The sequence below is a fragment of the Bipolaris oryzae genome (assembly GCF_000523455.1).
Source record: "Bipolaris oryzae ATCC 44560 unplaced genomic scaffold scaffold_184, whole genome shotgun sequence".
NCBI classification, from domain to species: domain Eukaryota; kingdom Fungi; phylum Ascomycota; class Dothideomycetes; order Pleosporales; family Pleosporaceae; genus Bipolaris; species Bipolaris oryzae.
The window spans coordinates 24731-50791 of record NW_006911460.1 but is presented as its reverse complement, the minus strand read 5'-3'; the positions used below and the strand labels follow the sequence as shown (position 1 = coordinate 50791).

The 26061-nt window shown below is 52.9% G+C and overlaps 14 protein-coding genes across 14 annotated transcripts; 8 read left to right on the top strand and 6 right to left on the bottom strand.

The window, feature by feature from the left end:
• Window positions 1-9: 9 nt before the first annotated feature.
• COCMIDRAFT_8852 (uncharacterized protein) lies at window positions 10-469 on the bottom strand (the record flags this gene model as incomplete). The annotated part of the gene is made up of 1 exon (XM_007693838.1): window positions 10-469. A coding segment is annotated over one exon (460 nt), but the record flags the coding sequence as incomplete, so codon positions are not given.
• A 656-nt stretch (window positions 470-1125) lies between these two features.
• Window positions 1126-1709, bottom strand: COCMIDRAFT_106161 (uncharacterized protein; the record flags this gene model as incomplete). Its single annotated transcript, XM_007693854.1, has 2 exons — window positions 1126-1393; window positions 1495-1709. 2 exons carry the CDS (start codon window positions 1707-1709, stop codon window positions 1126-1128), a joined length of 483 nt encoding a protein of 160 aa, XP_007692044.1.
• A 381-nt stretch (window positions 1710-2090) lies between these two features.
• Window positions 2091-3139, bottom strand: COCMIDRAFT_40392 (uncharacterized protein; the record flags this gene model as incomplete). Its single annotated transcript, XM_007693845.1, has 5 exons — window positions 2091-2245; window positions 2304-2579; window positions 2632-2871; window positions 2951-3034; window positions 3085-3139. The coding sequence occupies 5 exons, from the start codon at window positions 3137-3139 to the stop codon at window positions 2091-2093; spliced, it is 810 nt and encodes a 269-aa protein (XP_007692035.1).
• A 2000-nt stretch (window positions 3140-5139) lies between these two features.
• COCMIDRAFT_106170 (uncharacterized protein) lies at window positions 5140-6589 on the top strand (the record flags this gene model as incomplete). Its single annotated transcript, XM_007693853.1, has 7 exons — window positions 5140-5178; window positions 5241-5317; window positions 5373-5532; window positions 5593-5747; window positions 5816-5890; window positions 5960-6097; window positions 6151-6589. 7 exons carry the CDS (start codon window positions 5140-5142, stop codon window positions 6587-6589), a joined length of 1083 nt encoding a protein of 360 aa, XP_007692043.1.
• A 1696-nt stretch (window positions 6590-8285) lies between these two features.
• On the top strand, window positions 8286-9216 carry COCMIDRAFT_29783 (uncharacterized protein; the record flags this gene model as incomplete). Its single annotated transcript, XM_007693841.1, has 2 exons — window positions 8286-8442; window positions 8483-9216. 2 exons carry the CDS (start codon window positions 8286-8288, stop codon window positions 9214-9216), a joined length of 891 nt encoding a protein of 296 aa, XP_007692031.1.
• An 85-nt stretch (window positions 9217-9301) lies between these two features.
• COCMIDRAFT_40390 (uncharacterized protein) lies at window positions 9302-9946 on the top strand (the record flags this gene model as incomplete). Its single annotated transcript, XM_007693844.1, has 2 exons — window positions 9302-9425; window positions 9720-9946. 2 exons carry the CDS (start codon window positions 9302-9304, stop codon window positions 9944-9946), a joined length of 351 nt encoding a protein of 116 aa, XP_007692034.1.
• Window positions 9947-10338: 392 nt separating this feature from the next.
• COCMIDRAFT_8847 (uncharacterized protein) lies at window positions 10339-12864 on the top strand (the record flags this gene model as incomplete). The annotated part of the gene is made up of 2 exons (XM_007693837.1): window positions 10339-10371; window positions 10429-12864. 2 exons carry the CDS (start codon window positions 10339-10341, stop codon window positions 12862-12864), a joined length of 2469 nt encoding a protein of 822 aa, XP_007692027.1.
• Window positions 12865-13936: 1072 nt separating this feature from the next.
• Window positions 13937-14674, top strand: COCMIDRAFT_29781 (uncharacterized protein; the record flags this gene model as incomplete). Its single annotated transcript, XM_007693840.1, has 3 exons — window positions 13937-14077; window positions 14119-14275; window positions 14358-14674. 3 exons carry the CDS (start codon window positions 13937-13939, stop codon window positions 14672-14674), a joined length of 615 nt encoding a protein of 204 aa, XP_007692030.1.
• Window positions 14675-15266: 592 nt separating this feature from the next.
• Window positions 15267-16428, top strand: COCMIDRAFT_106162 (uncharacterized protein; the record flags this gene model as incomplete). The annotated part of the gene is made up of 4 exons (XM_007693852.1): window positions 15267-15443; window positions 15518-15919; window positions 15985-16284; window positions 16351-16428. 4 exons carry the CDS (start codon window positions 15267-15269, stop codon window positions 16426-16428), a joined length of 957 nt encoding a protein of 318 aa, XP_007692042.1.
• A 109-nt stretch (window positions 16429-16537) lies between these two features.
• Window positions 16538-17074, bottom strand: COCMIDRAFT_40386 (uncharacterized protein; the record flags this gene model as incomplete). The annotated part of the gene is made up of 2 exons (XM_007693843.1): window positions 16538-16797; window positions 17056-17074. The coding sequence occupies 2 exons, from the start codon at window positions 17072-17074 to the stop codon at window positions 16538-16540; spliced, it is 279 nt and encodes a 92-aa protein (XP_007692033.1).
• A 1303-nt stretch (window positions 17075-18377) lies between these two features.
• Window positions 18378-20565, top strand: COCMIDRAFT_8845 (uncharacterized protein; the record flags this gene model as incomplete). Its single annotated transcript, XM_007693836.1, has 2 exons — window positions 18378-18974; window positions 19024-20565. The coding sequence occupies 2 exons, from the start codon at window positions 18378-18380 to the stop codon at window positions 20563-20565; spliced, it is 2139 nt and encodes a 712-aa protein (XP_007692026.1).
• A 902-nt stretch (window positions 20566-21467) lies between these two features.
• On the bottom strand, window positions 21468-22367 carry COCMIDRAFT_50233 (uncharacterized protein; the record flags this gene model as incomplete). The annotated part of the gene is made up of 1 exon (XM_007693851.1): window positions 21468-22367. A coding segment is annotated over one exon (900 nt), but the record flags the coding sequence as incomplete, so codon positions are not given.
• A 461-nt stretch (window positions 22368-22828) lies between these two features.
• Window positions 22829-24290, top strand: COCMIDRAFT_8843 (uncharacterized protein; the record flags this gene model as incomplete). Its single annotated transcript, XM_007693835.1, has 2 exons — window positions 22829-22851; window positions 22901-24290. 2 exons carry the CDS (start codon window positions 22829-22831, stop codon window positions 24288-24290), a joined length of 1413 nt encoding a protein of 470 aa, XP_007692025.1.
• A 388-nt stretch (window positions 24291-24678) lies between these two features.
• Window positions 24679-26024, bottom strand: COCMIDRAFT_29776 (uncharacterized protein; the record flags this gene model as incomplete). The annotated part of the gene is made up of 4 exons (XM_007693839.1): window positions 24679-24979; window positions 25063-25134; window positions 25186-25525; window positions 25607-26024. The coding sequence occupies 4 exons, from the start codon at window positions 26022-26024 to the stop codon at window positions 24679-24681; spliced, it is 1131 nt and encodes a 376-aa protein (XP_007692029.1).
• Between the last annotated feature and the right edge of the window lie 37 nt (window positions 26025-26061).

The following is a 26061-nucleotide window of genomic DNA, read 5'->3' as shown; positions in this document are numbered from 1 at the left end:
TCTCGGCACGGGCGGCGGCGGTCTCGGCACGGGCGGCGGCGGTCTCGGCCCGGGCAGCAGCGGCATCGACTTGAGCGGCAGCGAGGGCCCCGTCCTCCCTCGTAGACTGCCAAAGCAGGTTCCGGTCCACCAGCAGGATTGCTCTCAAGAACCATCCATGCCGATCAGGATCGGCCAGGGCGTCACGAATTGTCTTGTCCCAAAGGACAACAGCACGAGCGGCCAGCCAGATCCCCACTGGGAGCCACAAGGGCGACAGGAGCATGGCGGCCATGACCCATGAAGGGAGAACCGGACGGACGTTGGATTCGATCTTCGCCATCTCCTCCACCATCATCTTGATGGCCGTCACCGCTTCCTGGGCAATATCCTCCCTCACAACCACATAGCCCTTCTGAAGAGGGGCTTTAACCCCAGAGACGAGAAGCAAAACAAAAAAAACGAAAAGGAGGCGCTTCATCGTCTTCATCGTCGTCGTCATCATCATCATCATCATCATCACCATTATCATCATCATCGTCATCGTCATCATCGTCATCGTCGTCGTCGTTGTTGTTGTTGTTGCTGCTGTTGCTGCTGTTGCTGCTGTTGCTGCTGTTGCTGCTGTTGCTGCTGTTGCTGCTGGTGGTGCTGCTGTAACGTGTGTCGTGATGAAAAGCTTGGAGAAAAACGCAATTAGGCTTCGACGGTTTGTTTACCTCGAGCTCGTGGACTCCTGCCATTTTGCTGCGGTGGGTAGTTTCCTCTGATCTGTTGCGGAAGGAGCTCTTCACAGATTGGCATACTGAGCTCACTGAACACTGAACACTGAACAGCAACATTAGTATTGGCAGCGAGACAATAACTAAAGGGATCGAAAAGGCATACGTACAGGCTGTTATTTGCTGATGTGTGTGGCAGATACAGTCATCTTATACAAATGCAAAGACAATCACAGCATATGTTGAAGTGGTGATCGATTGATTGATTGACCAGATAATGCAGTATGGACCGCGATCTTCAAATGCCATATTCACTATGCGTGATCAAAGATGCAATTCACTCTGTCACTATGTTCATACATTTCTCCTGGATACTGGCTCCTATCCTTTTTAATTCATTCTCTTACTACATCGCAACTACTCTCTAGTACTGACCAGCCGCCGCCTGGCATGCCTTGAGTTGGTCAAGATACCATCCACAAATAGTCAAGCTACCCTGATTCTCGTCCATGCACTTGCGGAAGCTCTGGACGTCGTTTGCGCAGGGACCCGACTGTGCCATTTGAGCGGATGCCTGCTGGTGCTGTGCGGCGAACTCGGTATTCTGGGGCGCGGCGTCGGCAGGGGCGGAAGAACCACCGCTGAAGAGACCGCCAATTGCGTGGCCGATCGAAGATCCTACTGCGACACCGCTGCAACTATGTCAGTCCAGTGTTCAAATTACAAAGTGGGGTGCCTGGCATTCGTGGCGCAAATCGATCAAAGTCGAATATGGTTGCCTGGGACTACTTACGCAGCAGTGCTAGCCATCTGTCCAAACAGACCAGGTCCTTGAGGTGTAGGAGCCTGCGCCTGCTGGACGGGCGCATGAGTGGGAGCATGCTGGGCGGGAGCCGCAGCAGTCGAGTGAGGGCGCGATGACGCGGGCGCGGGCGCAGTGGTGGCTTGCCTGGCTGCTGGGACTTGAGGGCGGCGAGGAGGAGCGGTTCCGGAGCGTTGGCGAGGCATTTTGTTGTTGTTATTGTTGTGATGTCGTTGTTATGTGTCGGGGCGTTGTGTTTGCGATACGTGGTAGAATTGGTGTTGCGATGGCAAATTGAAGATGTCAACCTCCGAGGTTCAAGAAACATCGTCGGTGTTAGCGCATTTTAGACGGCTTGGCATGCATGTTCGTCATCGACACGTTGATTGGCTTCTATTCTTCATGCCCCTGTAATTACGCCATTCATGTGGCTGCTATGTTTTGCTTTGCCTATAGCGCTCGGGTTAAGTATTAGAGTAGTCTAGTCTAGTCTCACGACCGAATGCCGGAACTCATGCATTGCATTCGATAGTATGAATATTGGCCCGGACATAGAGCAGTTCCTGCAACAAGCTCCAAGTTCTCGTTTAGCACACGTCCTCAATCTCGACGTCGCCCCCAGACCTCGGTCCGCGATCAGAGCGCAATGTGCGATTAAATAGCTCTTTGAGCATCTCGAAACAGATCCCCGACAACGCAGCATCGTAGCGCCCCTTGCTAAGCTCATCTCGGATAAAAGCATCTGTCGGACGGGTTAGTACGCCAGAAAGGTTCTAGCAGACACGATTAGGTATACTCACGTTGCGCCCAGGCTGGTTCGTAAAAGGAAAAGGTAACGCCTGCCTCATGCAGTGACTTTCTGATCAGGTCTCGGCCTGCTGGTGGTACGTGCGTGTCCATCTTGCCGAATATCATGACAAGCTCGCCTTTGATGTCTTTACAGCGAGCAAGCGAGTCGTCCTTTTTGCCCTTTCCCAGAGTACTGCTGTGAATATCGGTTGCAAAGTAGCAAATTGCTGCAGAGACGCGTGAATCGAGAGCGCAACGGTATGCCAAGTGACCTCCTAGACACATGCCTGCAAAGACGATGAGCTGCGTACTTATCCCTTATAAGAAATCAATACTTGCCAGTAGCTCCGATTCTTCCGTTGCATGTTGGCATTGCAAGTAATGTGTCTACCGAAAGAGAAGCATCCTCGTCATAAGCTTGGACCGTCTTTGTGATTTTCCATTCATTGCCCTTGTCAGTACCAGGGACATCGTATGCAAGTGGTTCAGGCCCGGTAAACTCATGGTAGGAAGACGGCGCTGCGACAATGTAGCCTTGGGAAGCGATTTGTCGTGCAAAGCGAGCAACCGGCCCAGTCACTGCAAGTATCAGTAAAATCCAATGATAGTTATTTTCTTGGTGTATCAAACGACATGCACAACGAAGAATCGAAATTACCTTGGTAAATTTCAGAGAAGACTACGACACCAGGAAACCTTGCTTTGGGGTAGTTTGGAATGGAGGGGTGGAAGATGAAGATCCCTGGACCGTCAGTTAAGTTGCCACAATTAATGCACCCAGGGACCACAAACTCATGTCACCACCTGCCTCTGTGGGCACATCTTTGTGTGTTTCCGTAATGAGCATTGTGATGGCAATTCAGCGTGGCTGTATGTGGCGTCTGCTGTTTACTCAACGCGTGGGCGTGAGAGTTTGAGAATGCCGTTGAAGTGGGGTGGTGGGGTACGTAAGTTTAGTTTTAGCACGGTCCATGTCGCTGAGCTGAACGGGAGAGCGTGGCTTGTGGTAATCTATCAATCTGACAGCAAGAAAATATTCGAGCCAGGCGTTGGACAATGCTCATTTCCATGTGTGATGCCGCTCTTTGATATTCGACCGAATACCAGGGTTCTGTTGCGAAAGCCCATTGAGCACTACACGATTGGTAACGTCGTCCCCTGCAGAGTGTGGCAAGATGGAAGCAAGCGTTAAGGGTGCAATACCCTCTTTGTCGGCCGAGGTACCCAGCAAAAAAACAGCCCCTATTATATCAAAGCTATCATCTGCGATCAGCCACTCTCATCACAATGTAGTTGAAATGTAGTTCTATAAATAAGAATGCTTGGATTTATGTATAGATCGATACGTTAAAAATTAATCATCTTACTTGGTAATACTAGTGTGGAGTGACACATGATTGGTATTCCGCTTTTTTTGGTGGGTGTAGTTTTCACGCGAATATTCGGTCGACCAAGAGCCGTACCCCACGAACACCTCTCCATTACTCAAGTCGAGTCATTCTTATCGTCTTGCATGGACATCATTTTAGTCTCAAACAGTGGATGAGGGGACGGGCGTGGTCTACAAGCTGAAGCGAACGGGGAAGCGAGCCAGTGCGGAAGCCAATTCGATGGAAAACGGGGCCTGGGGCAGCGGGGAGGCGGGGAGCGGACTGAGTAAGTAGAGGGCGATCTGCGCTACTGACGCCTCGCCATATACGCCATACCTACCAACGTATGATTCCCTACCAATGACAATAGAGTAGTAGAAGAGCTCTATACCAACCAAAGCGCGTTCCTGGCGATAGTAAAAGTTAAATTTTTTTTTAAGGTTTGCAATCAGGGTGCCAATCTCGAGAGCTGTCGATAGTAGCTATGATTCGCTTAATCCTTCTTATCCTGGGGCATTTGTGGGTCCGTACAATGCTGACTGGCTGGGCAACATACGATTGCAGACGTGTAGCAGTTCGGGACCTTTCACGGTGAGACTTCCGATTCATTTAAGGGCATGTTCTCTAGTCTCTTGCTGGACAACGGGAACGAATACCCTTATTGATCAATTGTGTGGGACGCTCCACCTACTGTGTATGCGATGATGCTTGCCTATACAGGTTTTGAGAGCCATTGTTCCCCAACATCTCCATCTGCATGGCACAAGTTTGGTGGCAGGTGGCTGTACTAAAAGCCGCATGCCAAGTATATCTGACATGGGCACCCTGGGTGACGAATAGACTTGACAAGGAGTTTGGATTGTATTGCGTCGTAACCTGCTCCATGCCAGACAGTGCACCATAACACTGGGAATGACCAAGTAGAGGATGGAAGAATGTTGGGTTTTACATCCATATATGTACCATGATATAGGGAAAAGGTTATGGATAACGATGATACAACGCGAACTCTCGGCTTTGCATGGGCTTTTTTAGGAACAACGCACAGGCCACGATGCCCCGTACTAAAGATGAGCGTGCTGGGTATGGCAGGTTTAGTGGCAGCCTTCATCTATTACGAAGCTGTGAAGACGCCGCTAAGTTTTTTGCTCGGACGAGAGCCGGTCATCTCATTTGTCGGACATGTGTCCTAAACAGCGCACATGGCTAGCCCGGTGCGCGTTAGACGAGTGGCTGTATCGCTGGCTACTTAGAAATCGAACCGAGATGTCGTGGGCATGGCGAGTCACGGGCGCGACATACAAGGTCTCGAAGAGCCCTTGTCAGAGTGGTACCTGCCAATTTGATCTCGGGTTTCTAAAAGCCCGTATGCACCTTAAGACTGCGGGAACCCTTGTGACTTACTGAGCCGTTAGATCTAAAATCAATTTTGTCTGCGCAACACAAGTAGGTGCATGTTCAATCTGGATTAAGCATTATGGCCAACGCCCAAGATGCAGTTAGTAGAGAAACTCGAGTACGTGAAAGAAGGAAAAACTGAGCACCACTGCAAACACATAGGTCACTAATTCCGGGCAGGCTCCTATTACACTCGCCGTTGTCGCCGTCTTTACAGTACTCTCAAGCGTCTGCGTAGCCCTTCGATTCTACACCAGGTGACCGGAATCGCCCAAAGAAACCCAGAGAGTGGCAGTCTAACAAGCAAGATAGGAGGGTAATACTACAATTTGTCGGGCCCGATGATTACATGATCTTGGTAGCACACACTCTGAGCCTTGCCCAGTCCGGTGTCAATTTCGGAATCGTGATAGCTGGTGGTGCAGGACAACATATTGAGCACGTGCAGGACAAGTTGCCAACATTCAAGCGGGTAAGAAGAAGCTGCGTTGGAGACGAGTTAGTCGGTACATGTGATATTAACCCGAGGTAGTTGATGTTGGCTGCGACAGCAGTCTACAACGCAGCGCAGATTGCGACCAAAATCTCGCTTCTCATTCAGTACTGCAACATTTTTCCTGGCAGGGCAATGCGACTCATTTCGCAATGGGGCATTGGGTTACTTCTTTTATGGGGGATAGCGCAGCAGTAAGTCGCAGCCGTAGGAGGGGGGGGGGGCTGAGCCAAAGTCAATACTAACAAGGTAACTTTCAAAGGGGATTGACACCGTGCATGTGCTCGTATGCGTCGATTACCACTCTGACGCCAGAAAACTGCGTCAACGACGATATGTAAGCGAAGGGTGCATCATCATGTGTACATATAATGAGAAGTTTGGACTTGTTGCTGACAGTAGGCAGACCGATTGCACTCAATGCCATTATCAACATGGTGACGGATTTCCTAATTCTTATTATCCCTATCAAGCCTGTGCTTGGGTTGCAAATCAACTGGGTACGCAAGACGTACCTGCTAGTTGTTATGTGTATGGGCTTGGGGTTAGTGACATGGGTTGATGCGTAGCGGTGGAGAAGTGCTAACAAACTGGTAGTGTATGCATAATCTCAGCCGTACGGCTCGACATGTTGGTTGGAGGTAGGCACGACTGGAGAGACATAACGTGGAAAATAGCAGCCATCGCATACCTTTCGACAATAGAAACAAGCGTGGGGATAATGTGTGCCTGCATTCCGGCGCTTCGGCCACTGATGAAGAGAGTGGTGCCAAACCTGCTGGGATCAAGTGCAAAAGACACGACGAATGGTGCGATGCAATACGGAAGCAGAGGCACAAAGCTGGCCGAGGCAAGCGGTGCCAAAACAAAAGCGACCCCGGTAAATGGTATTTACGTACAAAAAGACGTCCAATTTCATAGCACGACGGAGCTCAGGGATGTTTCGGCTAAAGGACCGTACCCGGCTTCTGACGGATCATCCGACGATGAGATGAGCTTGGAACGGGCCTTCCCGCCGACAATGGCGAAACCATAACACGACTCGCTTGGGTCGTTTTGCGTTTACAAATCATGAGTAGACTCTCGTCGTTGCTGTGAGGATCAATGTTAATTAGTTCAGCATGTCTTGATTGCATCAATGCCCATGGTGGTGAGAGTGTGAAAGCCAGCCCTTGGAACAAACAAGCGAAGCCGTTTTGGAGGAAGCGCGGATACTTGTTATTATTATTAGACGCCAGCGCCAGTGTGGGCGCCGTCGCCGCCGCTATCGCTGACGATTCGGCTTTGCATGTTCAATTGCATGCAACGCTACCTTTGTTTATGCACACCACATAGTGCTGGTACAAGGAAGTGGCGAGGCATTGTCGGTGTTGGGCAATTACTCTCGGACACGAAATAGTAGCAGGTGCACGCTGGCGTGGATATACAAGTACTTATGGAGGTACATGGCTTATGTTGTAAGTATACAGTAGGGAACGGCACGTCATTGCTCGAGGCGAGGGAGCAGCAGTAGTAGCAGCAGTAGCAGCAGCAGCAGCAGGAGAGTTAGATTTGGAGTACAAGGGGGCGGAGGGCCGGATAAGTGCACTGGGAGAGGCTTGTTCCGAGACCATGACAGCTGGGTAGTGGGGCATAAAGGGCCGATGGGGCAGTTTTGGCATGACAGATGCGCGATGATGTCAGGCATCACATAGTTTGTCGGGTGTGGTGGTGTTGAAGGGCATCAACGCGTGAACTACTTACCAGACAGATGACGCGACGGTTGCGGCGGCACTTTTGGCAACGGCTGTGTGTGGGTATGGGTGTGGGTGTTGGTCTGAGCCGAGGCGGTGGGGGTGGTTTGCCGGGCATGGATTGAGGCTGGATAGGGTCTCACCGCTAATGGCGCCATTTCGGCCGTGGTTTTCAAGCTGGTTGAGATAGCGATGATGAAAGAAAAGCGGAGGGTAAGTAGATCATGGCTGATGCATCAGTGCTTTGGCCCCTTTGGCCCGGGGATTTGGCAACCCCTATTCGCGTGCGTGTAGTGTAGTGTAGTGTAGTGTAGTGTAGTGTAGTGTAGGGTATAGTTTATGTGTAGGTATACACGGACATGTACGTACTATTTCTCGTTGACTTTGATTGATCGTGGTGCTCTTCAGGCCCATGGCGTTGGGAACAGAACATGTGCACACGTGGTTTGCATACTCGGTGGTGCATGGCGGTGAGGGGCAGACAAAGCCGAGGCAAGCCATGGATTGCCAGAACAGGGTGTGTGGATGAAGCCGTTAGGCGTTGCAATAGGCCAGTGGTGTGCACCAAGGCGGCACAGCCATTGGCGCTGGACAGGGCAGTAAGGGCAATGGGTAGAGAGGGTGGTCACGGTGAACAGGGCGGGTGGTGTGGCAGCGGCAGGTGTACAGTGGTAGGAGCAATGTCGAGACGGAGAGGGCATGGTGTTGAGGGGTCTGCAGGGCCGACCAGCTGTCACGTAAAGGGCAGGTGGGGGTGGGCGGCGGCGCTGGATGCAAACACAAATGCAAACAACATGTCAGCCTCACAAAACGTGGCTTGAGCCGCTGGACGGGGGCAGAGGGGGGAGGGAGAGGGGAAGATGGAGCGGTAGGCAGAGGGAGGTACCGGATGGCCGCCTGCAGACACGCGTCTCCTCTACGTAGGTGTATGTAGTTAGTTGAGCACATGCATGGCTACGTCTTCAGAACAAGAAGCGGCGGGCATGCGATTGCGATGTCATGTCGCAGCATCTGCTGTCTGCCATCAAATCGGCTCGTAGACACCCTGGCCGGGGAGTCGAGTCTGTGCGCCGCCTCCCTGCACGAGGGCGTGTCCTGGGTGGCTCCGCTCAGCGCTCAGCGGAGACGCAGATGCAGACGGAGCTGCGAGTCGAGTGTGAGTGGACCATCTCGCGCGACCACTACGCAGCTGGCAGTAAGTACACAGTCGGATATACCCCAAGCCGCGGGCTGCTCACTTCACCCGTCAACGTCGCCACCAGCCCAGATACACACGTCTTGTTGTTGGGCAATCCCGTCCAACACAATTAAACTTTGGCCACGACGGAAGCTGCGGGCCAGGGTCCAGCGAATCTGGCACACATGGACGCGTCTACTGACTGCCCGACCCTGTGCCGCCTATTATATCAAAGCCACCAGGGTCATATCCGCCGCTGCACTTACTTACTTACATGCCTACATACATACATACATACGAGGTGTGCGAGGATCCATGTCCGTCTGTCCGTCTGTCCGTCAGTCTGGAGAGACATACATACATAGACTACACACATACATATACATATACACCACCGCGGGCGTTGCTCATGTGACGCGCCGTGTGACGCCCAGCCAACGGGCGTGCCGCTCACGACAACAACAAAAAAAGTGTTCTGGTCGTGCAGCGATATGGCGTCAGGGCTCGTCGCATGGTGGCCCGAGTGACCAGCAACCTCATGCGCCAGATGCTCGGCAAGGCCGCACCGCCCCAAGGGCCGGCTGTCGTGCTGGTCACAACGCCCGCCAGGGTCATGGGCCGTGGAGAGCGAGAGGGCAGAGCGCAAGAGAGGGCGAGCGAGCGAGACATGTCGAGGGCGAGGGCGAGGGTGAGGCAGCAGAGGCGGTCGTCGTCTGTCAGATTCGACGCAGGGATGCCACAGAGGCACATTGACTAGCGCTATCTTGCTGGGATCCAATCACAGCCTGCAGGGGTTCCATTGCCATGCCAGCCCAGTCAGTGTGTCGAGCAGCTTTTGATGCCCTTTCCAGCTGCCTTTGGGCTGCCTGCGCTGCCTGCCCATCCACCGCCCCTACCGTGGGTGCTCTCGTCCGCCCTCCCCGCGCCCTTCATCATCAAGCCCTCACCCTGTTCCTATTCCTGTTCCTGTTGCTGTTCCTGCTCCTGTTCCTCCTGTTGCTCCTGTTCCTCTCCACACTCTATCCTCGACTCTGCCACTCCCCCCCTCCCATCGCCAGACTAAATCCTGCTAGCCCCTCCACCTCTCCCGCCGCCGCGACAGGACGGCATTCCACATTGGGACGCCATCTAATTTCGTCCTCCTCACCTGCCTGTCCATCCACCTCCCTCTTCTCCCGACTCTGTTGTTCAACTCTTGAAAAATTCCCCTGCGCAAATCAGCGCTGCCCTTCATTTTTTTTGGTTTGGCCTCTTAGCTGCCCTTTTGGCCAGTGCGCCCGTCTCGGGTCGTCCTTTTTTTCCTGGCCACTATCTCGCTGTCCCGGACGCCCGCTGCACTTGCTGCTGCACCTCTCTTTGGCCCACGTCTGGAACACGCCGCTTGGCTTGCTGCCTCTGTGCTACCGTCTGCCGCCAGTGCGCTGCACCCCCTGTGCCGCTGCATAATATCTGTCTGTCCGCCGCCGTTTGCTTTGTTACCTAGGTCCACCCGTCGAGGGCATCCGACCGAGTCCTACTGTACTCTACGTACGTGCCTCGACTCCAATCCCCCACCGCCAAGACATGGTTGGCTCCCTCGCCTCCAGTCACTACCCATTCCCTCCCTCTCCCCCCGCCCTCCATCTAAACACCACCCATTGCTAACTTTGGTCCCAGACCCTAGGTCGCCCCGTCCGACAGCGGAGGCGCCTCGCCAATTTTCCCCCCCGCGGCACAAAAGTTTCAAGTGGGCAGCCCTCGCCGAAGCTCACGGCCTCCCGCCCTCCCCCGTTCCGCGCCTTTCCCCCCCCAAAGAACCGTCGTGCTACATACACACACACACACACGCACAGCCGGTGGGCCCTATATGCAGTCGCGGTCTGCTAGTCTATCAACATGGACACTGAAGATGGCCAGCTCTTCATAAGGGTGCGACACATTTGCAATGCCTGGCTCTAGACAAGACACACATTGACACGGCTCCAGAACTTGGCGTACTTTGTGCGAACACACGAAAAGGCTCTTGCCAACGCTCTTCAGCTGCAGCGCCAAAACCCCAGAAATGGCCAAGCCATTGCTTCTCCCTCGTCGCCCAGTGGCCCCGCCAGCCCTCCCTCGTCCGCGTCGTCGTCGTCGAGCGTCTGGGCAGCAGCACTGTCGCTGCCCTCCCTAACCTTTACTTCGCAGTCGATCAAGCCAGCAAAGCTCACACTAACACCCCATCATCTCTTCTACATCCTCTCCCGCTTCGAGGATCTGGGCATCCCTGTCGGCCCTATGAACGTGCGTTTAGAAAACATTCACACCGATGCCTCACCCACCAACTATGTCTCCTTTCTTGGTAGCGCCCAGCGCAACAAGACAAAGTCTTCCGATCGCGACTCCATACATTCAGTGTCCAGCGTTCGCAGCGTGATGTCAGGCATGTCCTCACTTTGGTCGACTTTCCGTATCGGATCCACCAGTGAAGCAAAAGCAGAGAAACAAAAGGCCCAGCTCCAGGAAGACTTGAGATATCTGTATTCTGCCTTTACCAAGATCCCATGCTTGAGGCTCTCTCCTGATCACAAAGCCCGTCTGATTGCAGGATATGAAGAGTTTCCATTCGACACTGCGGTTCCCCTATTCGCTTTTAAGAATGTCACAGCGCTTGAGATTCACGACGTAGACTTTCGACAGTTCTATGGCTGGGACCGCCTGGCCGAGAACCTCCGCAGTCTGACTGTTAAACGAGCAGGTGTTGAGGATCCTGCTGACCTGCTCATCAATATCGTTTTGGATGATATTGACAAGCGTCGCAGACGTTCTGCCAAAACAAGTGCGCCTTGGTCTACTGCGAGCCCACCCCCCAAGCATGCTCAGCTCGCTCGGTCAGAGTCGCCGCCAACGTCGCCCACAGCTGCCGGCAAGCAGAGCACGAGCCCGAGGGGGGCGGCAGTAACCCGCGAAAACTCCACCAAGTCTGGCCAGCGCCAGCGAAGCACATCTCCATCGCGCCCACCTAGCTCCCGTCATGGTTCTTCGCATGTCTACGGCAGGAGTACAGCGAGCGCCCCAAATATTCGCCGATCGTCTGGAAGCTCCAGCTCGAGCGTGCGTTCCACCACTCCACGGGGAAGTTCCTCAAACTTACTTTCTATGGGCTGGTTCCCTGCCACAAAGTGGCGGTTCTTGAGACATCTGAGCTTGGCTGACAATGCTTTGACTACCATTCCGGCTGCCAGTCTCGTTCCCTTGACAAACACACTACAGTCACTGGATCTCTCGGCTAATCTCTTCACTGAAATACCGGAAAGTCTTGCTAACCTTACTTGTCTCCGTGCATTGAATCTCTCCAATTGTATGATAGATGGGTTGCACTCATTGGGACGCAACCCTCTCCCGGCCATTACAACTCTCAATCTCCGATCCAACCGCCTTACATCATTGGTTGGTATCGAACGCCTTCTATCTCTAGAGCGTGTGGACTTTAGAGACAATCGATTGACTGATCCTACCGAAGTGGCGCGCCTCACTGGTGTACCCGACATTACAGATGTTTACGTTAGCCGCAATCCTTTCTGCAAGACGCACGTCAACTACAGGGTTACCATATTTAATTTATTCCGCAAGACCCCGGGCTACACCGAAGACATTGTTATTGACACGACAGGGCCGAGTACGGCTGAGAAGAAGCAACTCGTTGACCGGGCGCCCGAATTGAAGGGAGTCCCCGTTGTGAAGCCCCCACCTGAGGATGACTTGCAACCTATGCCATATGTACCTCCCAAGGTAGTGAAAGCTGTGGACACACCATCTGAATCGCCTGGATTGCTCAAACGCGCCGGGTCACTACAGCGCACCAAGAGTGGAACAAGGAGTGGGCAAGAATCCCAAAAGAAGAAGAAGGGTCCCAAGAGACGGATTGTCGAGCTTTCGCAGAATGAATCGATGCAGCAGTCTTCGCAATCGAGTCTAACAAGTCTTGCCTATGAGGATACTGCCATTGGACAGGCTCCTAAACTCACCAAGCCGGTCAGCCTGGCTGCAGAAGCACCCCGACTGGAGGAACAGTCCAAGGGCAAGAGTGTTGGAGATGCAGGCAAGAAGACTATGCCAGACGGGCGGGCGGTTGCTGATGAAACGCACACAAGTCATCAGCAACTACCCCCGATTGACACGACGACGGCGTCGAAGAAGCGAGCAGAGCCCCAATCTGCGGACGACTTTGAGGTTGGTGAAGAGGAGATGTACAAGAAGAAGATTGAGGCTCTTCGGCAAGATTTTGGCAACACGTGGCTGAGTGCACTAGGGGACGAAGGGTGGGACTCTACATCCGTGACGAGTTTCCCATCTGACCGAGGCTATAACTCTCCGACGATGCAACCCACACTGCCTCGTACCCCAAGCCAGAGTATTGTGTCTGGGCGTACGCTTGGCTAAACAGCTAGACGATTAGCAGGAGACACGGGCAAGCGAGGGGCGAAGCGCCTTGCAGCAATTCCCAAATGCCAACGCCTGTGTGATTTCGACACTTTTGCGATACCCAAAAGATTTTTCCAAATTCGGTTCGTGGGAATGGCTTCCTGCTCGGAGTGAACAGGAGGCTATACCTTTTTCTTTTCTTTTCTTTTTCCTCTCTCTCTCTCTCTTCTTCTTCATCTAATAAGTTTGTGCAAGGCGTTGGATGGGTGACGGGCGACGATGAGATTGCATGGCGCCATGTGCTACGCTCGTTGTACCGGCCAAAGTCTTGGCCTGACGAGAGATTCTGGTTGGCAGCATGTTGCGGATGTGCTGTTTGTGGGTCGGATTCTGTAAAAATATTGGTGCGTCCGGGATGTGCTCGTGGATTGCGCAGTTGGATTTGCCATGAATACGTGGGCTGTCATTGTTTCTTTGTTTTTATTTCAATTCTGCTTTCTTTTCTACTTGACGCTTGCTTGCTTTTTCTACATAATTGGGTTTCTACTAGGAAGCGACGTCAGGCATGGGCGCAGGCAGCAGTGCGAGTTGGGGCGTTGTTTGATCTATTGCATAATGAGCGCACATGTTCGGGTAGATGTCTGCATGAATAGAAGACGAATTCTGGCCTATACGAGAATGGACGGATATACATGGGACGAATGGATGGATGATATCACGTGATTTGCAAGTGAGGACTACGTAACTATGTACTTGGTCTGTAATGCGTGTATGTAAATATACAAGTATGTTGCACTCTGCACAGTCGTGGAGCGAAGACAGGCTCCATGGGCTGGCTAACTAGGGCTACCGGTAGCTTCCGAGCTACGTACATGAACAGTGTGTGAACAGGCGGTCCGGGACGAAGTGCATGTAGGTACAGCGCATGTCATGAGCAGGTCAGTATTTTAGCAAAAAAAAAGAGGTTCGCCGGCTGAAGCGGGATGTGGATGGGAGGGGGGGGTTTGAGGCAGGCTGCTAGGCCAGAAAGCGCAGCACGGTCAAGGCACTGGCGCAGTCTAGAGTGAGACTGTGCTGACTGTTTAATAACATGGCATTAACGGGCTGTCGTATTCCGAACGGCGTGCAGTGGCAGTGGTACCCAACGGGCCAAAAGGGTCGAGGACAAGTCGAGGACAAGTCGAGGACAAGTCGAGGACAAATCGAGGAGATTGTGGTGGCGCTGTGGCAGGTGTCGAGGAGGGCAGGCTAGACATGTGTGTGGTGTCTTAGCGGCAGTTGCAGCCGGTCAGGTGCGATGTCGACGACGGTGGCCACGGCCGGTACCTGGCGGGGGACGGGCAGCTGAGGCCTGTGTCCATGTCAGCGTCTGACGGTGCAGAGGTTGGCACTGGTGTTGGCGTGGGCAGGTATGGGTATGGGTGTGGGTGTGTGTGTGTGTGTGTGTGTGTGCGTGGTGGGCGAGGGAGAGGCCCTTTGTTATCATGGCTCGCTGTGCTGCTCTCCCACAGCCCCGACGCGCGTCTCTGTTGGGCTAGCACACCTTTTGCGCCAAGCCAGGCCTAGGTCTGAAACCGTGCCTGCTCTGCAAAACTACTCGGGCGTTGTGATCCTCTCTACCACCGCAACCCAACCCGGCCTACCTACCATCAACCCACTGCCTGCTCCTGTCTTGCCACCAAGCCCCGACGCTGCAGACAACCCGTACTCGCTCATCGCCCACACTGCCTACTTTTGTCGTCCATCGCCCGCCTGTCTGCCAACCCCCCCGCTCCTCCAGGCGGTGAAGTCACTCCCAGCATCCCACTCGACAGGCTCCCGCCCATAACAACGCCTCAGCGCCTCAGCGCCTCAGCGCCCCCGCTCCCCTCGCCCTCAACTGCCCACCGCGCAGCCCACACAGGTATCCCCATATCAACACGCACAATTGACCAGCGCAATTTGCAGCCGCCCCACCCGTCGCGTGATCCCAGCTCTGCCAACAGGCACTTCTTGAGGGGCTTTGAGCCATTCTCCACACGGCGACAGCCTGCACCCGTCTGCCACTCTAACCGCCCCATTCGTTGACATCAGAGGTACGTGACGCTCTCTCTCCTCCCCTTCTTCCCCTTTGCTGCAGCCGCACGCGATGCATCGCTCGGCACCTAGCCAGCGTCATCGCCCTTGTCGTGGTACTCGCTGTCCACGACACGCTCCTGCCGCCGTCCGTAGGCCTCGCACCCGCACCCACCGACCTGCCAAACACAAACGGCTAGAGCGCCGCTAACACGGCCAGTGCAGCAAGGGAAGAGAGAGAAAAAAAAAGGCCTTCCGTACAAAGCCTTCGCCAGTGCCACGCGCAAATCTTCCTCACCCACCCACGCGAGGTTCTTCCTTGCACCTTCAGCCACCGAGCCCAGCGCCAGTAGCAAGTCACAGCTATGGCCGAAACCGAGGTGGACTTGGACTCTATCATAGACCGCCTGCTCGAGGTCCGCGGCAGCAGACCCGGCAAGCAGGTCCAGCTCCTCGAAACCGAGATCCGCTACCTGTGCACCAAGGCTCGCGAAATCTTCATCTCACAGCCCATCCTGCTCGAGCTCGAGGCACCGATAAAGGTCAGTCACAACGCGTAGTGCTGCGAAGCCCAGTGTCTGGCTTCAGAGCACCTACTGACTTTTGCATGCACCAGATTTGCGGAGATATCCACGGCCAGTACTACGATCTGCTACGGCTGTTTGAGTATGGCGGCTTCCCCCCAGAGGCAAACTACCTCTTCCTCGGCGACTACGTCGACCGTGGCAAGCAGTCGCTCGAGACGATATGCCTTCTCCTCGCGTACAAGATCAAGTACCCCGAGAACTTTTTCGTTCTGCGTGGCAACCACGAGTGCGCCTCCATCAACCGCATCTACGGATTCTACGACGAGTGCAAACGGAGATACAACATCAAGCTATGGAAGACTTTTACCGACTGCTTCAACTGTCTGCCCATTGCCGCCATTATTGACGAGAAGATCTTCACCATGCACGGTGGCCTGAGCCCAGATCTAAACTCAATGGAGCAGATTAGGCGTGTCATGCGACCTACCGATGTGAGTTTGATCCATGCAAATGTTGACCCAATTGTTGGAACGCACACACTGACGAACATCTGTAGATTCCCGATTGCGGTCTTTTGTGCGATCTGCTGTGGTCCGACCCAGACAAGGACATTACGGGATGGAGTGAGAACGACCGTGGTGTAAGCTTTACGTTTGGGCCCGACGTTGTGTCTCGTTTCCTGCAAAAGCACGACATGGACCTGATTTGCCGTGCGCATCAAGTCGTAGAAGATGGCTACGAGTTCTTCTCCAAGCGTCAGCTTGTGACACTGTTCAGTGCACCCAACTACTGCGGCGAATTCGACAATGCAGGCGCAATGATGAGCGTCGATGAGAGTCTGTTGTGCTCGTTCCAGGTAAGCCTAGATGAAGGGGGTGTGTGTATGTGTCTATCTATGCAAAGTGCTGACAAATAACTGTAGATTCTCAAGCCTGCAGAGAAGAAACAAAAGTATGTCCCCAATCTCGGTAGACCTGCGTCTGGCGGCAAAAAGCGCTAGAGGCAGTGGCTGCTCTACTCATTGTGAATCAATACCAACTTCTTGTGCAGCAGGTTTGGGCGCCGTTAGATGATGGCAGTGGTCAGCCCCCCTCCGAGTCCGATATGCCTCACGACGCGAAACATATACTCGATCTCGATTTCGTTACCCACTCTTTGGCTTTCCGACGGCCTTTGACGATTTGTACACAGTCCTGTCCTTCATTCTTTGTGATTCGAGTACCGTTGCGCGCGATGCAAAAGGGAAACTGCGGTCGACGCTCCGTGGCGGACGATGCGACCTTTGACGACTCTGCCTTTTTCGACTTGCCGGCGACAAGAAGAGGCGGAGGTTGTAGCAGGGCAGAGAAAAAAGGCACGCGATGGTAGGCTAGCAGAGATGCGGACAAGAAACATGATATCAGGAGAAAAAAGCACAAGGGGCATGACTAACGGCCTGGATACGTTTTACGGTTGTTGCATGTTCTACAAAAGGGTCTCTGTGGCGAGGATAGTCTGGATTGTCTAAGGCGGGCTGGATGGTGGGCAGCTATCAGTGGCCTTTGAATTGGGCTTGTTCAGGCTATTGAAGCATTTGTGGACTCGTGTGGACTGCTTTGTCCTTTGGGCAAGTGAGAGGCTTTTTTACACGGGACGATGTCTGTCATTTTTCTTTCCTTGTCCTCTTTCTTTTTCTTCGTTTGCCGCGTTGAACCAGCAACCTTTTTTGGGGATGAGGATGTAAGCTAGTAGTTTCGAAATGGAGTATGCGTATCCCCTTTGCGAGCGTGGTTTGCGAGTGCAGGGGCCATGAAGTGAGAGAGAGGTATTTTGGTAGCATGTGTACTAAGCAAGTGGGCACGAGGGGCGGACGGCGGCGCTCGGCTCGTATAGGGAACACGGACGAAGGCGAGACAGAGAACAGACGAGAGCACGGCGAAGAAGGAAAAAAATAAACAGGCGAGGAAACCATGACAAGACTCGGCCGATGAGCAAGGGATGAGACGTCTGCGATTGATTCTCGCCAGGGTTGAGGGGGTTGTTATTTTCTTATTCTTGTTTGAGGCAGACACACACACACACACACACAGAGAGAGAGAGAGAGAGAGAGAGGGGGGCAGAGAGGGAAGTGCGTGCGTCTTGTTTCTTTTTGGGCTGCGTGAACCATGGCCGTGGGAGGAGGCACGGCAATGGCAAAGGCAATGGCAATGGCAATGGCGAGGATGGCGTCGCTGGGCTTGGCTGGGCGGCACGATGATGTCAAGGGGAGCGTGCATTTGATAGGGCTTGTGCTTGTGCTTGTGCGTGCACAGTGGGAAATGCAAGGCCAGGCCTGAACAAGAGGGCGTGTGGCAGTGCTCGCGGCCTCGTCGGGCGTCGTGGGCGTCGTCAGAGCCTGGCAGCGTGCGGTCTAAGCGTAAGCGCCGCCTCCGCCGACCGTGGCTCCGGTTGCAGCCACCACCACCTGCCCGTTCCAATGTAGTCATCCTCCAGCCGCCTATTGATTCCCCAAACCTGGCCTTCACCCGCCTCGCCGTTCCTTGCTGTGCCCGTGTGCTGTCACTCACTCACTCTCTCTCTCCCTCTCCCCCTCTCTCTCATCTCATCTCGTCTTCTTCCTCTTCCCCACCATCGCACTCCCTCCATCCCTGTGCCGTTGCAGGATCCGCTTGGCTTTCAATGTGTGCGCTGTAGTTCCACCACCCCCCTTCGCGCCTGTCGTCACTCCTTTGCCCGCCCTCCTCCGTCGCTGCGTCGCGCGCCTTCCGCCCACCACCCAGCTCCCACTACGACCAGCACCACCACCGCCACCCCTGCTACTGCCATGTTTTGAACATCTGAATAGACGACCGACGTCACTCTGTACGCAGCCGCCATGGCCGAGTACGCGTATGTTTCCCTGCCCTGTCCTCCCCTGCCCGGCCCTGCACTGCCCTGCCACTACCGCCGCTACCCAAGTACTCTACTGACATGCCGTCTCAACACAGCTTCATCGCGCATTCGGCTCCCTGGGTCCACAACTCAGGCGCCATGACGCCCTCGCGCCTCCGCTCCCTATCTCCCATGCCCAAGAACCATGTCACCCGCTCCATGTCCACACCTCAACTCGCCAAAACTGCCCAGTCGCAGTCGCAGTCGGAAGCCGAGAGCGAAGGCATCAACACGATTCCCGACCCGCGCTCAGCGACTCCTCAACCCTCCCTTTTGCGCCATGACTCGAACGACTCCCATCCCGACTTTAGTCAGGAGGTGTCAACCCTTAGCACCAAGCTCATCAACGCTATCAACCACTCCACCATGCTAGACGACTCGTTGCAGCAAACTAGGCACGAGCTAGAAGCTGCAAGGGAAAAGCTTATGCGCCTAGAAGCCCAGGTCAAGGAGCATGAAGGCAAGATTGCAAAAGGTCTCTTGGTCGAAAAGGTGGTTTATGACAAGATGGAGAAACAAATGGCCAATGAGCTGAAAGAGGAGCGCAAGCGGAGGGCCCAGGCCGAGGCTGCCAAGCGCAAGACGGACAGCGAGGTCGAGGCTCTGACAGCTGCTTTGTTTGAGGAGGCCAATGTGGTGAGTCGCATTGCATGCGCTAGTGACGCGTCACGACTGACGAGAACAGATGGTTGCAGCCGCACGTAAAGAAACCGAGGCTTCCGAGAAGCGCGGCGAACAGCTGCGACAGCAACTGGGTGATGCAGAGGTGCTCCAGCATTCTCTCCAGGACCAACTGCAAGATCTCAAAGGCGTTGTGGAGAAGATGAGCTCACATGGCGACGACAACGAAAGCCATGTTCTGACAACCACCACTACTCCTTCGACACCCGGCCTTTCACCCGCGGACAAGATGAGCAAACTATTCGAAGCCATGAACCTAACACCCAGCACGCCCGGATCGGACGAAATCAGCCCCGACCATCCACTGCACTTTTCGCATCTGATCCATCCCGTACTCCGTTCCGACCTGACAGCATTCAAGGAATTCCAAGACATGCTCAAGATTAGCACTCGCTCATCAGCCCCAGCAAGTCGCGCCTCGAGCGGCAACTATGGCAGCCTTACTGTCCTCGGACTTGGTTCCCTGACCAACAGCTCCACCACTTCCCTGCCATCCAAATCATCCATATCAATCAACAATTCTCCCCGAGAAAACATTTCTACTGCAGGAATGCCAAATCTCAAAGACGACAAATTTTACAAACGCGCTCTGGTGGAGGATATCGAACCAACATTGCGTTTGGATCTCGCACCTGGGTTATCCTGGATGGCACGCCGAACAGTTCTCAGTAGTATCAGTGCCGGTTCTCTGGTGGTTGAGCCCAACCCCACGCCTACATCAAGATTCCGGGTCCCGATCTTCCCCTGTTCCCTCTGTGGAGAGTCAAGGGCGGGCGAGCAGTATGCTCGCAAGTTCCGATTCAAGCCATCCGACACGGAGGATGCTCAGCGCTACCCCCTATGCGACTATTGCTTAGGCCGAGTCCGTGCCACATGCGACTATATTGGCTTCTTGCGCATGGTTGCTGCTGGCCACTGGCGGGCTGAAACAGAGGAAGAGAGGAAATCGGCTTGGGAAGAGAGCGTCCGTCTACGCGAGCGCATGTTCTGGACGAGAATTGGAGGTGGTGTTGTTCCATCTTTTGTTCCTCTGCGCGACAGTCCCAGGAGTCCAACATTTACCAACAGCGACACCTCGCTTGAGCAGAGAATGAGCGAAGAGAGCGAAATATCTTTTGAACCCAGAGATATCACGGTCAATGGCCCAGCGACTGCAAGCGAGCCAAGCAAGAGAGACGAAGATCCGTTTCAGAGTAAGGGAGATGAAACACTGAAGCGAATTTCTATTGGCAAGACTGTCATTTCGGCGGATGCCAGCGGAAATGCAGACCTTGATTCCAAGTCGACCCCAACTCAGCATGTGGAGGATAATGCTGAGCCAACACCGGCCTCGAGCCAAAACGAAGAAGAAAAGATTGAGCAACAAGCCGAAGCTCAACTTCAGAAGGAGTTTCGCAAATCGCTCGATACGAAATGGCTCACCGAGCAGCCGCCGCTACGACGTCAGCGATCGTCGTCCATTCCTCCACCCCCGATTCAGGTACGGAAAAAGGAGGACCGACTCAGTTTGAGGATCCCCGGCTCCATGCCAGGAGCTTTTGAGTAGAATGGTTTGGCACCAACTATACTAATAATTCACATTTCCTATCATCAACAACCATCGCATCATCATTAATCCGTTTGGATTGGCAGCAGATGGCGGTAGATATGCTGATTCAAACGAGAGAATAGTAGCTTTTTTTTTTTTTTTTCTCTCTCTTTACACCACTTTGGGAGCTTGGTTTCTGTGGCGTGTCATTTAAGAAAAAACCGGAAGGGAGGCAGGGAAGGCAATGCAAAGGGAAAGAAAGGGAAAAATGCTCCGGTTTGACACGGTCACAGTCTTGGCACCCAAGGCTTTGAATGGGATGGAATGGAATGGGATTGATGGATATGGAAAGGGAACAAAGGGAAATGGGAGGAAACTTGGGCGTTATATACCAGGAGTTTTTGTGTCGTTGTTGTCAACCAACGTTTTTGTTACAAATATCCTATTTACAACTAGGCATTGCGAGGGGAAGCGAAGCGAGGCAGGCTAACGGAGGGGGGGGGGGGGGAAGGAGATGGAGAACAGGCAAAGGAGACACAAAGTCGTGGACTTTTTTTTGTTGTTGTCTTGTTAACACCGATGAGTTGCAATCTCTCGTGTTTCCCCCGTGCTATTTCCATCTTAATTGTACTATATCTATACTGCAAAGGCAGAGGAAGAGAAGAGAAATTACAAAGATAACAGACTTGTCATATTATTATTCATTTGCGCTTGTGCTTCTTTTTTTTTAAAAAATATTTGGAAGAAGATGGTTTACAAGAGACATAAACTGTCATGTTTTGAATTCATACATGTTACCCGCTTTTAAGAAATGCATTTTATGATGAAGTGGAAGAAGAAGAAGAAGAAGAAAGAGAGGGAAAAGAGAATCACAGACGGGTTTACTTCCCTCGTCCTTTACCGTTCTTCTTTCCTCCCCTCCCCTTTGCCTTTTTCTGCTTGTGCTTCTCACTCAACGAGCCATCGAGCAACGCAGTAAACGTCTCGCTGCGTGTCTTGGGCGCTTGATCTGGCACTTCGACATCGTCTTCACCTTCTTCTTCTTCTTCTTCTTCTGCCTGTCCTTCCTCTTCTTGGTTCTCTTCCGCGTCCTGATTTGCCAGACGCGTATTACGTTTTCTTGTGGTGCGAGTCTGCGCCTCCTCAGCCTTTCTATCTTTTTTGGACGGCCGACCGCGTTTCCTAGGCCGGGCTGTATCTGCTTCGGCTCCGTCTTGCACACGCGCCTTTTTGACTGCTGGTTCCTCTTCTAGTCCTTCGAGCACTTGCTCATCTGAGCCATCCTGTTCTTCTTGTTCTTCCACCCCCCGCTTCTTAGGTGTTACATTCTGTCCCTTTTGCACCTCCTTTCCCTCGTTGTCAAACTTCTTGTTGATTTGCTGTGCCTTGAGATGCGCCCGCGCTCGTTCCTTGGCCATGCGCTCCTGCCTCTCTAGATCGTACTTGTCGTTGCCTGATAGCCCGTGTTTGATGAAGCGTCCCGCGGCTGCAACATCGAGGCGCGCTCGTCCTTCTGCACTCCCTTTTATGCCGCGATCCTCGATCTCTTTGATTTTGCTGTTGTACTGGCGTAGACGCGCGATTTCTTTGAAGATGGCATGTTCGGTTGCGTTGACGCCGGATGCAGTGAGCGAGGCGAAGAGAAGCGACTCAATGGCATATGCAGCGAGGCAGTAGAGTTTGGCTTTGTCGAGGAGAGGGAGCGATGATGCGGTTGTAGAGAGCGGTTTCGAGAGTAGTGGCTCGAGAGCGGTGGTGAGCTCGTCAATGTCGACTTCGAGGTCTTCTACCAGGTCCGGGAGATCGATTTGCGGGTCCATTATTGGGAATTTCGAGTCGCAACTGTGGTGATGGAGTTATGATGGGTTGCGACTATGCGCGACGGAGCTATTGGGGTTATAGTGTTGTGCTTGGTATGGTACGGTCGCGAAGTTGAGTTTAGAGAAAAGTAAAGGGCCGTGCGTAAACCCGCGCTAGCTCCGACTCTCATCTGAATCTCTATTTGGTGACCCTCCGATCTCTCATAGCGTCATTCACCCATCTTCACGAGACCCCCGTAATACTCCGCCTTCGCTGCTAGTCGCGCCAAGTTACCACGCATGGGAACATAAAATCGATCAAGCTGTCTTCCTTCTTCGTTTCGCAATTCATCACCAGGCTGCGGCCTCGGATACCCTATATACGCGCAAGATGCAACATCGGTAGCAATTGCGCAAGCCGGGCGGCTTACACTCACTCAAGAAATCTCATGACAAGCTGGAAAAGGGAGGATCGTGCGGCTATGGAGGATAAGTCGCTGGATATGTGCGTGGTACTCTTAACCTTATACCTTTGCAAAACTTACTCTTTTTAGCAAAGACGAACCCGCCGCTTCGCCAACTTCTCGTAATACCGCCGATTTCTATCGCGCCAAGCCTGTAGTGGACCGGAGAATTCACATCATGGGCATTGGAAATGTGGGAAGCTTCATTGCACATACGCTTCGGGGGATTCCCAACCCTCCTCCAGTGACGCTATTATTTCCGCGATGGGAGAGGCTGAAGGAGTGGAATGATTCGCCGAAAAAACTGACTTTGATTACCGACGGGGATGTCGAGGTACAAGAAGGATATGACGCTGAATTGGCCATACCGCGCATACGGTATCACGGGAAAGAGGTGGGCTTGGACGCTTCGTCAACGGAGACTGCAGGAGACGTCACTATCTTGGAAGGAGAATCAACAGAACCCATAAGTTCTCTGATAATCTGTTCCAAGGCACCGTATGTCTTACAAGGACTGTCATCTGTGAAACATCGACTACACAAGGACTCTGTCGTTTTATTCTTGCAGAATGGAATGGGGATCGTTGAAGAAGTCAATCGAGAAATCTTTCCTGATCCAGCGACGAGACCACACTATATGTTGGGGATCAATTCGCACGGAATGCACACCTCGCCAGATGGTCAATTCACAACTGTTCATGCTGGATTCGGGACCATCTCCTTGGGTATATTGCCGCATGAACGAGACCGCCAGCCAGACTCGCCGTACATGCCCAAGCCGAAGTTTACGGCTCCAAAAGATAGCCCACCAGTATATCCCGGCCCTCCTGATGAACTAAACTCCGAATACCCTCCCCCAAGCAGCGCAAAGTTTTCTTTTACACCAAACCAACGCCATCTACTGCGCACTCTTCTCCGCACACCAGTGCTCAGCGCAACATCCTTTTCACCACCCGATCTGTTGCAAATGCAGCTCGACAAGCTTGCAGTCAACTGCATCATCAACCCTTTGACTGTACTTCTTGATGCACGAAACGGCGCTATCCTGAACAATTACGCCTTGACACGCACAATGCGTCTTCTCCTCTCAGAAATCAGCCTCGTCATCCGTTCCCTGCCTGAACTCCAATACATCCCTAATGTCCAACAGCGATTTGATCCCGGCCGTCTCGAAACTGTAGTCGTCGCGGTAGCAAATCTTACCAGAGACAATGTGAGCAGTATGCTGGCGGACACGAGAAAGGGTATGCAGACGGAGATTGACTACATCAACGGGTGGGTAGTGAAGAGGGGCGAGGAATTGGGCATCAGGTGTGCCATGAATTATATGATTATGCAGTTGGTCAAGGGTAAGAGATTAGTGGTGCAGCATGAGATTGACGAGGGTGTGCCGCTAGTTAAGCCCAAGCAAGCGAGAGCTGACACCGAGTTGGATGTTAGAGAGGGTGTGGCCAAGGCTATTGAGAAGGGGAAGTTGTAATGGATAGTTTTGTATTCAATGTTCTTCAGCTACTACTTAGTTCATGTTCTTTAACATATTCGTGGTTCAGATGGGGTCGCTGATCAGGAAATCAATGTGCTAGCCATCCAATGCAAACTTTCGCAAATAGTCCTCCGACCTGCCTTCCATCCACTTCCTCACGGGCAGCAAGACTTCTCAACTAACGGTGGAGTATCCACACGATTCTCACCTTGGAGGTAACCCCCCATGAATAGGCAGTACCAGGCAAGCATAAGCCCTGAGCACTGCTCGTCTCCATACCCCGCGGGAGGTTTTCACATAGACGTCAAGTTTATCAACCGATCAGTTCATCAATCAATATACTCCCCAACTGGAAACACGGGATAGTATCTGTGTGCTTTTCAGCTCAGAACGGAAGCTTGCGTGCAACCTCCATCTTGGCCGCGAATTCCAGCCATTTCGCATCCGTCCTGTCCAGCTGGTAACAGATCATGGCCCCGATTGCCTCGTTCCAAGCTTCTGCGTATTGCCTAATGGAGATGTTGTTCGCCTTCATATGAGAATTCAGGGTCAGCTGGGTTAGACGTTCAAACGTCATAGTTGCGTTTGGGTATTTGGCTTTGTACTCTGGAAGCTTGTTTGGGTCGTAGGTGAAAGGCATCGGTTTGGGAATCTTCTGGGACTCGCAGTCGGCCTCCAGATGATTGCTAAATTGCCAAATCCAGCATGAAAATGATCGTCTTGAATAGCGCTTTCGAGCAAACGCCTGCGGTGGAGAGTGACCAGGCACCACAAAAAGACTTCTGGTTTCAAGTCGTTCATCGGAAAGCCCATTCTCTCCGCAAGTTCATGGATGTTGAACCTAATGTTATTAGTAGGTTTCAAAAAACATGGGGGGAGTAGGGAAACTTACTTGTGGTATAAGCCGACATGCCAGGCCGGTCGGTTGACCATGTTGATATCAATCAAGAAGCACATAACATCATAGGGTTTGGCAGCACCGACTGTTGTGAGGTTTTGCTTGGGAAGACGCCCAAGAACCAGTGGTGGCAATGTCGCTCGTAGCCCTGTGGACCATCTGGCATGAATAGGCGGCCGGTTTTGAATGTCATAGATCCGGTTGAAATGGCTTTTATTTTTGCTGACAAAAGGATAGATGACAACCAAGCTAGCCCCATAGGCACGTGCAACAATAGAGACGCTGGGCTCATTTTTGAAGATAAGACTCCCGCGGTCAGGAGGGTAGTAGAATTCTTAGTTTCGAGTGTCTGCCAATTCTTTTGTATCCAAGTTCTTCAGAGTCGCTTGAACGTCAGCATTTGTTACTAACTGACCCCTGTTACTCTTGCTGACTTGTTTCTGAGAGGCCAGTGCTGCAGCAAGTGCCTTTGTCCAAGTCTCAAAATGTATCCACTTCATCTGAGCAGAAGCTTTGTACTTGATAGGTGCATCGACAATACCGGGGCAGTTCGGGCGATTAAGCTCAGGCTCGTTGTGTATGATGGGATTCGGATTTTTCTCAAGACCTTTAGCAGAAAGTGGGTGATCATAACTTGTCCGAGTACTGGAAAGCTCTTGGTACTGAATGAGGTAGGCTTTAGCGGATTGGAGATTCGTTTCTTTGCGCTCGACACGATAGTTGGGAGGTGGCGGCCCATGTTTGCGGAAATTGGCGAGATGCGCATTCATCATGACCTCACCATCGACCATGGCTTTTGCCTGAGGATCGTCACTGGAAATATAGGCGGCCATGGTAAAGATACCAGTGGTTTAGATATTGGGAGGCGAA